This window comes from Juglans microcarpa x Juglans regia, chromosome 8D (genome assembly GCF_004785595.1).
Source record: "Juglans microcarpa x Juglans regia isolate MS1-56 chromosome 8D, Jm3101_v1.0, whole genome shotgun sequence".
Classification (NCBI taxonomy): domain Eukaryota; kingdom Viridiplantae; phylum Streptophyta; class Magnoliopsida; order Fagales; family Juglandaceae; genus Juglans; species Juglans microcarpa x Juglans regia.
This window is the reverse complement of record NC_054608.1, coordinates 994,757-1,010,079: the sequence shown is the minus strand read 5'-3', so window position 1 is coordinate 1,010,079 and position 15,323 is coordinate 994,757. Positions and strand designations below refer to the sequence as shown.

Sequence of the window (15,323 nt, the reverse complement as noted above, 5' to 3'; positions counted from 1 at the left end):
GGTTACAACTGGATACCTAAGGGTTACATATCATCCTAAATTCTAAACCTAGCTAGGTATCAAAATGAACTGCAAGAACACAATTGAAAACCGCTAACTTTAATCCAATAGGAATTTCCAATAAATCAAAACACAAAAGTGCGTGCTAACAAAACCTACAATCAAATCAGGACAAAATAAATCATAAATTGTACAACAAAATATAATTCAAAAATGTTATCAATGTCGTGTAACTTGTAAACATGCCCGATCCATTCGAATAGCTCCCATAATATCTTTTGAAAGGCTATTTCTGGTATTAAATAAATACTATGTACCTCTTGTGCTCAATTTAGTTAATTTGTTTGCAACATGGTTCGTTTCCCTAAAATAATGATAAAGACATACCACCATCAAACGAGCAGTCAATCTAGCCTCTTTCTAATATCTCTGACTATGCTAAGGAACTTGTCCATCTTTCTCCCACTAATTAACCACTAGCTTATAATCTGTTTCAACCTTTATCATGTGATTAATATTTATTTTAGCACATGAACTATGACCATCAAATAGGGCTCTAATTTCTACAATGTTGTTTGAATTAATACCACAGAACCTAACAAAGGCAAAATTCATATGACCATTCTCATCTTGAAGAATCCCTCCACCTCCACTTCGACTTGGATTGCCCAAACTACTGCCATCAATGTTAAATTTAGCAAATTCCTGAGTCAAGCGCATCCACTTCAATATCTGCATTGATTTTTTTTGGACAGACATCTTCATCAAACCGACTTGCTGTAAAATCTCGCTATGCATTTGAGCATTTAGTGAAGGGCTTATTTGTTTCTGAAGTGATTAATATTAGAGTTTTATTAAAACTCAATGTCAGACACACTCATATCTCAAAAAAGGCTAAAAGGGTTTAAAAAAAAAAAAAAAAAAAACCACCATAGTCTCTGTTATTTTTTTCGTATTGTCTGAAATATATACGGTCCCTGTAATTTTATTCAGCAAAAAGCCCAAAAAGGTTTATTCGCATAAATAAATAATAAAAAATAGGGCATTTACGGGCTGGGCCGGGCCCGACTAGACCCAGACTAGGCGGCCCATGTAAGTTCGAAGCGAACAACATGACTATACAGGGAGAAAGAAGTAGATGATATCAGATGCTCCTGCATCGTTGTTGCTCCCTAGATCCCATTAAAAAGGACATTGCTATTACTTCTGCTTTGTCTTTGGGTCTTTTAATCGAAAACTTGGTGGACAATTGCGGCCTGGAAAACGAAGAGAATAAGGACGGCGTTGGTGGTTAATTGTCTGAAAATACTTATAGACTTGTGGTGCTGGTCGTTAGTCAAAAATCAACTGAATTCGCTCAAAGTTCGACGGATTTTGGAGGAATTGGGTTTTGTTCGGAATTTACGATTCTTTGAACCGATTAATTGAATTATTAAATTTTGGGGGCTTCTCCAAACGCCCTAAATTTTAATTTCCATCTATCGTGATACTGTGTAATTGAGCGAAAATGATGGTGGAGGATCTCGCTGTTGAGGCCAAGGAATCGGCGGTGCGCGAGGTCGCAAAGCTATTGCCGCTGCCGGATCTTCTGCAGTCAATCGCATCAATCAAGGCCGATTACATTACGCGTCAACAGGTGCCAACTCCATGCAATTTGCCCATGTATCTGTTCAAACCTGCTCTCTCTTTTTTTCTTTTTCTTTTTTTGTTTCCAGGTTTCTGAGCTATTTTTGGTAAGGATTTTTCGTGGGATTAATACTGGTGGATGAGGTTAAAACTGGTTGTGTTTATTTCATTTAGTTAACTATTACCTTGAAAAAAAGAAGCAGCTTTCGTTTTTATAATTGATAACTTAGGTTGACTACTATCTAATGTTTGAAGTTGTAATTATCGTTGGTTAAATGTCTAGAAATTCGGGAAAATGGGGCCTTGGCTCAGGTGGTAAAGGGTTACGATTGGATATGGACCTCGGCTTCCAAGTTTTATCATGACAGATAAAAAAATGTGCATAAATTAGATTGCACTCTGTTACGGGTCCTGTATGATTCTTTTACATTGATGCTGTATGCCATGATCTTGGTGGTTTTGGGGCTGCAGTGAATCTGGGGCTTTCTAGTACCTCTTATTCCGACCATCTAGATTACTTAACTACTCACGTTTAGAGTTACCATGATTCACTGCAACCCTTGTGAATCGTGATCAGGGGTTGCCACTCATCCATTCTAGTACATGGACAAAACAGAAATGTTTTTTCCCTTCCTATTTCTTTCCTGCCAACCCCTTTAGAAAGAAACAACATAAGTTGATTTGAACATTTTGTGTGTTTTAGTTAAAATGATATAATTATAGAACTTCTAATTTACAACTACCTTATTGCATTCTAACTTCCAGTTAAGTAATTTAGATATGATGTGAATAAGGCTATCTTTAGAACTTGTTCTTCCTTCATCTTGGGGTAAGTGGCATATCACATTACTTCTAGTGCATGTTATTTTGACTCATAGCCCATTCCACATAACATACCTGACCGAAGATTCCTACAACCAAGTTCTGTGAAGTTAAGTGGAAGCCCTTTGTTATTATTATTTTTTTTTATAATTAGGTGGAAGACCTCTAATGTTGACAACTATGATGTCATGTAAGGTTTATTATGTTAAGCAGATTACAGATTCTAGCATTTATGGATATTTAGATACATACAGAATATATGAAATTGACATATGTGTCAATATAACATATAGACCTTGTATAGTAGATTCGTAGAAATAACATATTCGTAGATGCTTTGAAGATCAAGAGAGATCAATGGAAGAGCTTAGAATTTTGTTTTTCAATACTTTACTCCATTGGTCGATTGTAATTGATTTTCATGGTAGGACTTTTCATGATTTTCTTGTATCTCTAAGCTAGACATTGCGACTGTGTTCATGTATATGTCCCGTATACTTGAACACTCTATGTCTCTCTTTTGATCAATAAAAATTTGTTTAGCGATAAAAAAAAAAGAAGTTGGGTGGAAAGGTGTATATGCTTGTTGATTATGGGTATAGCATCTATGGCTTTGTATAGTAAATTGCGCATGATTAGTTCTGGCATTTCTAGACAATTTATGGAGATAATACTCTGTTACTCAGGTTTTAGAAATTTAGAAATATTCTCCATCGAAGTCTGAAAGTTGATTACCTCTAGGGGTCTACTAGCGTTTTGCTTGTTCAGAAATGGGAGGAGTTGGAAAATCTGATTTGACAAGATGAAAAAATTGAATGTGAACTTTTATTGTAAGCCTAACATTAAAACGTGGCGTGATGAATGAGTCATAATAATTAGTGCAGTTGTATGAGGGCATGATGACTTATGGCAGGTTCTGCCCACAGTTAAATACCTTTGTGCTTCTGTCTGGATCATTTGTGCGGAGGCAATTAATTTTGGTGGTGTTAGACGTTTCAGTTCGTCCATATCTTTTTATAATGATATAAAATATTTCACTATAGTGGCATAATAATATTTTTTTGAAGAATTTCTATAGAAACGTTTAGATTGTCATACTCAATGTTGCCGTTGTTATTTAATGTCAGGCAAATGATGCACAACTTAGCACAATGGTTGCAGAGCAGGTATATGCACATATTCGAATCCTCTTTCATGGGGAATGCTGCTATGTTGGAATTTCCCTCACCATCTTTTTCTTCCTTGCTCTACTTTTTGATACATTTATGGAGCTGCAAACATCTGTCAATTCTTATATTTTAATGTGCTTACACAATAATTGTTTCCCTGCAGGTTGAACAGGCAGAAGCTGGACTGGAATCTCTTTCCTCTTCACAGAACACGATAAACCATCTCCGGGAAAACTTCCTTTCAATTGAGATGTATGTTGACAGTAAAACTCAGTGTGTGTTTTAACTTTTTGGGGGGCAGAGGTGGTTTTTTTTTTTAGACTTTTATCACAGTATGGATTTATCTGGCTTTGTGGCTAATATGGTTGCCTTGTGCATCAGGCTTTGTCAGGAATGCCAAACATTAATTGAAAACCATGATCAAATAAAGCTCCTTAGCAATGCAAGGAACAACTTGAACACAACATTGAAGGTCGGTGTGTATGAGCTGAGTTACATAATCTTTATATCATTATTATTTTGTCTGTTAATGTACTTACATTTTGTACACTCTGGAAAATGAGTTGTACTGTTTTGTTTCAACCTTTTCCCCTCTATCTGATTAAAGGCCCAGTGCAGATGCAGCCTTATTACTATGCTACATTTGACTATTACCAATCAAGTTGGTTTGGAATAGCCTGACGAGATTCTATCTTGCAAAAGAGGGAATGGAAAAAAAAAAAAAAAAAAAAAAAAAAAAAAAAAAAAAAGAAGAAGAAGAAGAAAAAACCTCTAGAGGCATAGCTTTAGGACCTACTTCTTTGTTGTTTTACTTACTCTGCAGTGTAGTTGCTCTCTAGTTGACGACTTAATTTTTTAGGATGTTGAGGGTATGATGTCCATTTCTGTTGAAGCAGCTGAAGCTCGTGATTCTCTGAGCGATGATAAAGAACTTGTTAATACTTATGAGGTAATAATATTTGTTGTGTATTGTTACCTTGAACCAAGACTTACAAATGACTGTATCTTCATATTCCGGATTTTGCTTATTCATAGAGGTTAACAGCTCTTGATGGGAAGCGGAGGTTCGCATTAGCAGCTGCAGGATCTCACAAAGAAGAGGTTGGCAGACTAAGGTCTGTATCATCTTGTAAATTTCTTTGTCACAGATTTGGGTACTTCTAGAAGCCAACCTAACATAATGAAAAGTTTCAAACCAGGGTGACTTGATTTCATTGGTGTTTCCTACACTTGTCAATATTGGCGAATCCAACTGTGGGAGATTATATGCCAAGCCTACATCATTCAATTTGAGATATAGAATAAATTACTCAACATGTCTTTTAACGTTAGTCAGAGCAAAACTTGCTACCGTATGATGGATAAAATCAAAGACATTAAATTTCTAAAATAAAAAATGATAAGAAGAAGAAAAATGCTCTAGTATTAAGAATTTATTACATTAAAAAAATTTCTGAGCAAGGAATAAGTTCTAGCTTCTCCCCAAGTCACAGTTATAATTTTTAGAATAAGCCCAATACAAGTAACAGTTACATATATAACAAAAGCAGCGCAATAGTCGTTAAATACTTATAAAAAAGTAGTCATTATGTATAAGCTCAAGAATGAAGCCAGGATTGAAGTCTAGAGGTGGCCAGACAAGACTGAATAGTTTTGGAGGGCTAGGGCACCATTAATAAAATATTTAAAATGCCTATTTTTAAAATTTACAGTGAAACTAAACTAGCATGCATAGGCGACTTTCTTGTATATGTCCCGTATACTTGGGTCTTTGTCTATTTCATGCTCAATAAAATTTTTTGTTTACCGATAAAAAAAAAAATGACAGTGAACGATGAGCAAAGCGACCCCCCAAAAATTTCCCCCTCCCTTTCTTGTGTTGGGGGTTTGGGGCAGGGGGAAATCCCCCATAAACTTGTCTTTGTGTAAGCCGTCAAGGCATGCCATTTTCACAACAAATTTTTGTGAGTTGGCTAGGAGCATATAGTCAGCAATAGTTAGCACTTTTGGAATTGAGTGGATTATATCCCAAAGGATGGTAGATTTGTTGGCCTGCTGGTGGATTCCCTGTGGTGGTCGTAGAAATTCAGATATTTGAATGCTGGACCCTCTTTCTTAGTGTTGTGTATTTCGCGATAACATAATGTCCGGACTTATGAAGACCATGAGAGGACAGTGACAAAATTAAAAGTCATAATATCCATCAGTCTCTTTGCTTGGATGACTTCTCGCAACAAATCCTCCAGCGTATTATATTTTTAAGGAATTTCATTCCTTTTATTCTTCTTGCTAGTTGGGTATATCTTTTTGTATACTACCTGTGTACTTGGGTTGCAGTTGTGCCCCTCTGCACTTCTACTAAACTTGCATTACTTATGAAGAAAAGCCCATTTATAAGGAGTGGGAAAACACTTGTTCTTCACTTATCAAAAAAAAAAAAAAAAAAACTTGTTCTAGCAACCACCATGTCTAAAATTTTTTTGATTGTACCAGTGAGCTTGACATCAACGATGCAGTTGAGTGGCTAGTTCAGTGTAGTTCTACCTTTATTTTCCACGTAATGTTTTAATGCTTGGTTCAACCCAGCATTTGCTGTTTCTTAAATTGACACTTGAATTTGACTTTCAATTACTTGGGTAAAACATGATCTGTCTTGCTGCAAGAACAACCTTTTATATTGTTAAAGTAGAAACGGTATAGACAATGATAATATTGATTTAATTTATTTTACACTTTCAGTCAATGGAACTTATAGCTTAATGACCTCTCTCTTAATTTGAAATGTGGCCCAGAGAATATTTTGAAGATGTTGATCAGACTTGGGAGACTTTTGAGAAGACATTATGGGGTCATGTTTCCAACTTCTATAAACTTTCTAAAGAAAGGTAATATTCTTTTTAATCTGGAAAAACTTGGAAAATGGTGATCATTCCTTTTTTTTTGGATTATGACTGTGAATTTATTTCTTTCAATCAACTGCATTTTGGTTCCTTTTGTTTAAGCTGTTATTACTTGAGATATGATGTATTGTTTCATTTTTGGTTCTTTCAAGTGGTCTGAGATTTGTGCCTTTGTTCCACTTCTCAAAAAATGTTAGAAGATTTTCTTGTATTCTGATTTGGTTTACTTGCAAATACCACTAAGTAAAAGTGCTGAGAAATCAGTTTGATAGGTTGCTAAAATAATCTCTGGATTTCTTGAGATGTCAAGAAGACATTTAGTATCTTTCCCCCTCTCTTCCCTTCTACCTCCATCAACCCAAAGAAGAGAAAGTTAAGAAAAGGAGATGCATTTGGGTCAACCTGTTTTCTTTACCCACATGAAGGTGTGATATCTGGTATACAGGCAACTACTTTTTAAGGGAGACCGTAGAGAACCATACACTGCATCGATGCAGAAAATTAAGCCTAGCTTTGTGAGAGATCTCTCACAAAGTAGCTGAATAATAAAGCTTCTTTAATTCAAGCTTTAAAGGGTAATTTTGGGCTTAGGGAGGGGAACAAATGCACAAAGTTTTTTCATCGGGTTGCCAACTCACATAGGAGGAATAATGCCATTGAAACCATGATTATAGATAGCTGTGATTCTTCTGAACAGTCAGCGATAAAGGGTCACATTGCTGGATATTTTGAAGATCTGCTTTTGGAATCCTTTGAATGGAGGCCTAGATTAGATGGCCTTGCTTTTGAGGCCATTGATCAAACTAGTATGGCTTGGCTGGAGAGACCATTTGAAGAGGAAGAGGTACAACAAGTAGTGAGAAAAATGAACAAAGACAAAGCTCCGGGCCCGGATGGTTTTACTATGGCATTTTTTCAGACATGTTGGGAGGTGGTGAAAAGGGATGTCATGCAGGTTTTTCATGAATTTTTCACCTTTGGGAAATTTGAGAAGAGTTTAAATGTTACATTTATTGCACTTATCCCTAAAAAGGTTGGTGCACTAGATGTGCATGATTGCCCATTAGTCTTGTGGGCAGTATGTACAAAATAATATCAAAAATTCTTGCTAATAGGATGAGCACGGTTATGGATAAAATCATCTCTAAGTCTCAAAATGTTTTTGTTAAGGGTAGACAAATCTTTGACTCGGTCCTCATTGCCAATGAATATTTGGACAGCAGAATCAAGTCAAGTGTCCCGAGTATTTTATGCAAACTAGACATGGAGATGGCCTATGATCACATGAATTGGGAATTCATTTTTTACTTGTTGAGGTGATGTGGTTTTGGGGAGTGACGAAGGGGGTGGATGAGGCATTGTGTGTCAACCATTCGCTTCTCGGTTTTGGTAAATGGCGACCCCATGGATTTCTTTAACAATTCAAGGGGGTTGCGACAAGGTGATCCACTATCACCCCTCTTATTTGTTATAGTCATGGAGGCTTTAAGCAAAATGTTGTCGGCTTCAGTGGAGGGTGGCTTTTTTTCAGGTTATTCAGTGGGGGATACTAACCATGGTGCTATCATTATATCGCATCTTTTGTTTGCAGATGATACGCTATTATTTTGTGAGGCATATCCAGGTCATCTTCAATCTTAAAAGGCTATTTTGTTGTGTTTTGAAGCGGTCTCCGGGTTAAAAATAAATCTCTTCAAAACGGAGATGGTTGTTGTGGGTAATGTGTGTAATGTCACGGGGTTGGCTAATATATTGGGATGTGCGTCTCTTCACTGCCTATGAAGTACCTTGGCCTCCCATTAGGCGCATCATTCAAAGCCAAGACTATTTGGGATGAGATGTTAGAGAAAATAGAGCGTAGGCTGGCCGGGTGGAAACGAGTGTATTTGTCTAAAGGGGGTCGGATTACACTAATAAAGAGTACCCTCTCAAACCTTCCCACTTATTTCTTGTCATTATTTCCTCTTCCCGCTAGTGTTGCCTCGCAGATTGAGAAGTTTTAACGAGATTTTCTATAGGGTGGATTTGGAGATGAGTTTAAATTCCATTTAATTGGGTGGGACAAGGTGTGCTCTCCCTTGAGGGGTGGTGGATTGAGGGTTCGCAATGTGAGGGCCTTCATAAGGCTCTTCTCGGGAAGTGGCTATGGAGATATAATTATGAGAGGGAAGCCTTATGGAAGATGGTGATTGATACTAAGTATGGGAGTATAAGGGGGGGTTGGTGCTCTAATGAAGTTAGGGGGGCATATGGGGTGGGTTTATGGAAGCATATTCGGAAAGGTTGGTGGTCTTTCTCTAGCAACACTAGGCTATGTATGGGGATAGAATCAGTTTTTGGCATGACGTTTGGGTTGGAGATATGGCTCTTAAAGATATCTACCCCTCTATTTTCAGAATTGCAAGGGAACAAGATGTTGTGGTGGCTGACTTGCGGTATATTAATAATGGTGCGCAACAATAGAATGTTAGTTTAATTCGAGAGTCCCATGATTGGGAAGTAGGAGTTATGATGGTAGAGTTCCTTAACTTGTTATACAACATTAGTCCTGCTGTTGCAGCAGAGGATAAATTGGAGTGGCGGCCGTCCAGGAAAGGCAAATTTTCTGTACACTCCTTTTATGAGACTCTTACTACCCAAGGTAGGAATCACTGCCCTTGGAAGAACATTTGGCCGCGTAAAGCACCTACAAAGGCTGCTTTTTGTACTTGGACAACAGCTTTAGGGAAGATACTAACTGTTGATAATTTAAGAAAACGTGGGCTTATCATCATCGACTGGTGTTGTATGTGTAGATATAGTGGTGAAACTATGGATCTACTTCTACATTGTGAGTTTGTAAGGGTCATATGGAATTATTTTTTCAGCAAAGTGAGATTAGCTTGGGTTATGCCAGGAATGGTGGTTGCAGGGGCAGCTCAATACAAATTGAGACCTAAGGCGAAATTTAAGTGTGTAATTCGGCTGCTTTTTTTCTTTTTCTTTTTTTTTTTTTTTTTTTTTTTTTTTTTTTTTTTTTTTTTTAAGTTGAGGAACCTCTCCAAGGCAGGACCCTTTGAACCTACCTCTGCAGAGTAAATCCCGATCCTGTGCACCTCACCCTCGGAAGTTTCCCTACACGGAACTAATTAAATCTTTGGTTTTTCACCAGGAGGTGTGGCTCCAAATGATTGTTTGCACCCATGAGGTGTTCAACCTTAGACCTTGAATGGAATGATACCCTAAGACTAAGGCCTTCACCACTTGGGCCACCCCCTTGGGGTTTACCATTCGTAATTATAATACAATAAAATATAAATTATTATATGGAATTTTTTCAAAATTTTCAATAAAATGAGATTTTAATTAAAATCTTTAAATAAGTTTTTTTGAATTTATATTTAATACGACAACTTAAAACGAGTTCTCCGCCTCAATGCAAATTTTGTGCCTCAATTTATTAAAATTTTAAAAAAGTTTTTTAAAAATATAAATAATTCATTGTATTAAATATTAAATTTAGTATTATGTGGCATTGCACACATTGAAAAATATAAAAATTATTTAAAATTTAATTTAATGAAATGGCCTATATTTAAAAATAAAAAAATTAAAAAAAAAAAAAACACCTCAATTTTTTTTTAGGACCTTGCATGGGGTGGGGGCCTTAGGCAATGGCCTAAATGGCCTTATCATTGAGCCGACTCTGGCTGGTTGAACTACTAGCTAGCTAGCTGGAGAGGGATCATGGGAACACCACAAATTGCAGCTGTGTGGAAGATGGCTCCCATTTGTATTTTTTGGCGTATTTGGAGAGAAAGAAATGATAGAAATTTCAAGGATCATGAGTGCTCCTTGGAAGAGTTTAATAAGAGTGTTTTCTAGAAGACTTTATTTATGTGGGCCATTGCTTTAGATTTAAATGGTCTCAGTTTCCATGACTTCCTTGTAACCATTTCTAGTTCCTAAATAGGTGTAATCACATGTATACCTCATGTGTGCTTGGGCTATGCCTATCTTTATATCAATAAAATATCTTTGTACTTATCAAAGAAAATTTTGGGCTTTTTTTGGTGGGGACTGGTTTTTCTACATTTTTTTGTTGGCGTCGTGATTGTTTATGACTCCACATTTGTTTAGTAGTTTGAGGAGGCTTATTTAGGCTAGAATTTCAAAACAGCTGGATGCGAATACTAGCTCAGATGAGTTGCTTATTTGTCAAGAAGTTAGGGTTAGCAGGAAAAATTGGGATGGGGAGAGGCTTAATTTTATAATGGTCCAGTGGCGTCTCTTTTATAAACAAGAGGTAAAAAGTCATATCACAGGTTTAATCTCACCCGGGTTTACAAGTTTAATGTGACTACCATGACTACCAAAGAGACAGAATATTGCGACAAAAAGTTTTGCTCTTTGTGGTGTTTCAGGAAAAACCAGCTGCCTTCTAATATATTTTTTTTTTCACCAACATTCAGAGTGCATCTCTTAGTTATAGATTTATCTTCCTTCCTTCCAGATACATATTCTTTAAAGTCCTTATTTCTTAAATTAGTCGTTATTTTGTGATCCTTCTAATGGTCATTTTATTTTTATGTATGCTTATTCTTTTTTGCAGCCCACAAACTTTGGTTCGTGCTTTAAGGTATGCCTATGATGAGCATTTTTGTTCTTTATTTTCTTGTTGAATAGGCTTCTGATACCCTTTCTGGATTTTGTTGATCTCTCTCTCTCTCTCTCTCCAAACCAGTTTCATGCCATAGGTTTGGTGTCAATTTTTTTTCAATCAAAACACACATGCAGAATTGATATGCAGTGATACACATGGGCTCAAGAATATTGGGAAAAATGTTGGAAGTATATTTGCTGCGTAAGACATATCACTTTTTTGGGGAGTCGGAGTGGGCAAAATAATGGAATTGACCAACATCATTGCTAAAACTCGTGGACTTGTATTCTTTTTCGGGGGAGTAGGTGAACATACTATTGATAGAAATTATGTTTTACATGGAAATGAAAGAATTAGAGTAATAGAATGGCATTCATAGCTATGTATTTATGTTGATACTTGGGGTTGTGCATTGAATGCCATATCTCCTTTTTCTTATAGGTAGTTGGATGTTGTAGTTCTTCACAAACCAAAAGCATGGGAGCAATACAAGGTGGGCCATTATAGTTTAAAACATAGCTGGGAATTGATATAAGCATTATTTGGAATATATAAACACTTAAAAATGGCAACCCCTAGGGGTTGGCTCAAGTGGTAAAGGCCCTTGGTCTTGGTGGTGTGCTCCCTTTAGGTCTAAGGTTCGAATCCCCTTGGGTGCAAACAATTTCTAGCAGCTATCGGACTTGGAGAACTTTCCCATGAATACTTAAGACGCACTTGCTGGAAACTCCGTGCTGAGGGCTTGTGCACCCCTGAGAATAGTCGGGACTTTGTTCTCGAGCACCCGATGCCAATAAAAAAAATGCATTACTTGAATTTCTTAGGGTTGGTTGTGGAAACATTTTCTCTTTCCTGTTATGATTCTGGTTAAATCAGAGGTTATTCTGTCTTTTTATCACAAACCTTTCTTGAGTTTTTATGAGCTTGCCAATGTATGGGTTTTGTTTTATGACGGCACTTCCAGTTGGTTCACTCTTGTGCTAGTTTTGTTATGTATAATCATCTTCCATTTCTACTTTTACTTTTCTGTCCCAGGGTTGTTGAAACGCAAGAAATACTTGATCAACAACTTGCTGAGGAAGCAGCTGAGGCTGAGGGGGGTGGTGCAATGGCATCAATTGCTAATCCTCGTAGAAATGCCAAGTAAATATTTTGGATCAGTTTTCCATTTTATCATTAGCTTTCTCCTTCATTTGGTTTGCCATTTATAGTTACGATTATTCTATTGGTGATGTGTGTATCTACCCCAGAAGTTTTTTTTTTTTTTTTTTTTTTCTTTTAAAAAAGTGAACCATAGATGAGAGCCTTATCAATTATAATTTGTCCACCAGGAAGTCTACCACTGTAACAGCTTCTTCAAGAAATCTGATGCAGCAAAAATTGAAGGTTCAGGGGAAAGGCTATAAGGATAAATGCTATGAGCAAATAAGGAAGACTGTTGAGGAGCGATTTAACAAACTTCTTACAGAGGTATTCTTTTAATAGGTACTCAATCAGAGAATAAATACATTCTATTCTTGTTAACTATATCTTATTATGCCTGTAATTTGTGCATCAGCTTGTTTTTGAGGACCTTAGAGCAGCATTGGAGGAAGCTCGAACAGTAAGCACAACTGGTCCTTACAAAATTTTAAATATTTGTGTTTGACTTTTAGGTAGACATTGGAGACTAGAATTTTTATCTCCTTTTTTTCCCTTAATAACCAAATGTGATTGTTCCTTGATGTAGATCCTAAATGTGGGGAGAAATTATTAGTATGTGTACCACTCTGGAAAACTTGAAAAAGAGAAGTGTTTTGATCAGTTGGGTTTTCTTGGATACAGAAACATTATGACATTTCGTAATTGGCTTTTTACTTGCTGGCTGATAAGAGAAGAAGAGGGTATCCTGGCAAGTTCAGATGGATGGGTTTTTGGCTGAATGTTATGTAGCATGAATATATGCACTATATAATGCAGTGGAAACCTAAGTTTACTTCGATCAAGTTTCTAGGGAAAACAAAGGGAAACCTTTTATGTTGTTTTAAAAGCAAAAGCCTAGGGTTCTTAAAGGAGCTAACAAAGGATAAAGTATAAACCTTGTTTTCACAGTAGCAATAGAACAAGTCATAATATATTGACCATGTGCTGTAGCTCATGGTCACCTTTTGAGATCTCTATGTGGGCTTCTAATTGACCAAGTTTCCCTAAGATTCACCCCAGTTAGAGTTCGATCTCTTCCAACTTTCACAATTTATGTTGTCATGAAGCCTTGGACTATTTTCTCCTCTAGTAATTATTGATGCAATCAGAAGTGTTATAAAACATCAATGTACTTCAATATTCCAATAAATCAGCCACTGAAGCCTCTACACACAATACTATACACCTCTAGGAAAGCTTCCTCGAGAGCCCTGTCACCATACCACAAGTCATGCCAAAATCTAGTTCTAAAGCTACACCCACCTGAAGTCTTGTATGACATGAAAAAACTTGTCATCCTTTCCTGATATTTTTTCATAACTCACTCCATGCAGTCAATGTACCTCATTATAACACTAATTCCAACTACAGCCAAATTTAGAATCCATTACGGCTGTCCACAAGGCCTCCTTCTCTTGTTGCTAATGCCAATATGCAAGCCAGACTATCCACATTAGAAACAGTACCCCAGGACCCATCTCTGGCTAAGCCAAATTCACTCTCAACTCAGAAATAACTCCGGCATAAAAACAGACCCTCAAAGAGTGGAGGTTGCCCGGGTTTGCCCCGATGTTTTGAATACCATACAGGTGACCGCTTCGGTCGGAGAATTGAAACGAGATATTTGGTACCGGTACCGTTTCAGAATAGTCTATATATGAATAAATTATATATATAAATATATAAAAATTATATTCTAAAATAATAGTCTATATATGAATAAATTATATATAAATATATATATAAATTATAAATAGTCTATTATAAATTGGGGGTCAAAAAATTAAAAAAGAAAAAAAGGAAGAAAAAAGCAAAGGCCAAAATACTGGCCAGTACGAGCCGTCGAAATTCTGACCGGTATGAAACAGCAGGCTTCCCTGTACTGGCTACACCACAGAAACAGTATATTTCGGCCGTAGGCCTGTATGGTACAAAATTCAAAACATTGGTTTGCCTCACAAAATATGAAGGCATCATTTGAAAACAATGGATTGGAAATGCAAAGCACTCCAAGATTACTAGCCTCCATAGAAATGTGAGAGACAGAACCTCCACCAATAGAAGCTGATAATATTTTGCTAAGAGCCTCCATGACAAAAAGAAAAAGTAACAGAGATATCAGATCACTCTATCTCAAACTAGTGGGAGTGTCATTTGTCAATATAGGAGCACACCAAAGAGGATGCAGTATCTAAGATCACCATTTCTCCCCAAAACTGCATCTCCCAAGCAAAGAATAAAGAAACTCCCTTTTTAATATGATCGTAAGCCTTCTAATCTCCAATTTGCAAGCACCCTTGACTCACTGCAGTTGAGCCTACCATTTAGGCATTCATTAGTAATAAGCACAGAGTCTTAAATTTTTCTACATCCGTGTCTTCAATATAATCTTCTTGATAACCCTATCAACTGATTAGCAAGGACTTTAGCAATTGTTTTGTACACTCCATTCAAAGGTTAATGGGTCCTAGTCTTTAACATACACTGCAACAGTTTTTTTAGGAATGAATGCTATGAAGGTGACATGAATGCTTTTTGCAAACTTACTATTGTTGGTGTGGAAGTCTAGGATAACCCTGATAATGTCTTCGCTAATCGCATCTAAGCAAGCTTGAAAGAAAGCTTTAAATAATTGTATAACAATATTGCCAAGTATAGGATTAGGGAAGGACTGAACTTCGCTTTTATGGTCTGCTACAGTATTGTCCATTTTCTAGTAATTCTCTCTCTCTCTCTCTCTCTCTCTCTCTCTCCCCTGCATATAATATAAATATATGCAGTATCATGACTTTCTTTCTTCATGCTCATATATTAAAATCATTATTTCTAATGCTACCTATTTAGATTTCGTTCATAATATTGATAGTTTCTTTCAGATTGGAGAAGAGCTTGGAGATATTTACGATTATGTTGCCCCTTGTTTTCCTCCAAGGTGGGGACTGCCAAATCTACCTTTTTTTCCCTAATCTTCTCTTGTTTTAA

General features: G+C 36.6%; 1 protein-coding gene across 1 annotated transcript in view; it reads left to right on the top strand.

The window, feature by feature from the left end:
* The first annotated feature begins 1,148 nt into the window (after positions 1-1,148).
* The window catches only part of LOC121242659 (exocyst complex component SEC6), a 30,732-nt gene continuing 16,557 nt past the window's right edge, over positions 1,149-15,323 (top strand). The window contains 12 exon segments of the mRNA XM_041140570.1: positions 1,149-1,636; positions 3,576-3,614; positions 3,781-3,869; positions 3,999-4,089; positions 4,477-4,566; positions 4,653-4,732; positions 6,410-6,502; positions 11,109-11,135; positions 12,195-12,302; positions 12,491-12,629; positions 12,718-12,762; positions 15,218-15,273. Of these exon segments, the coding sequence (XP_040996504.1) occupies positions 1,508-1,636; positions 3,576-3,614; positions 3,781-3,869; positions 3,999-4,089; positions 4,477-4,566; positions 4,653-4,732; positions 6,410-6,502; positions 11,109-11,135; positions 12,195-12,302; positions 12,491-12,629; positions 12,718-12,762; positions 15,218-15,273 (986 nt within the window). The 5' untranslated portion in view covers positions 1,149-1,507.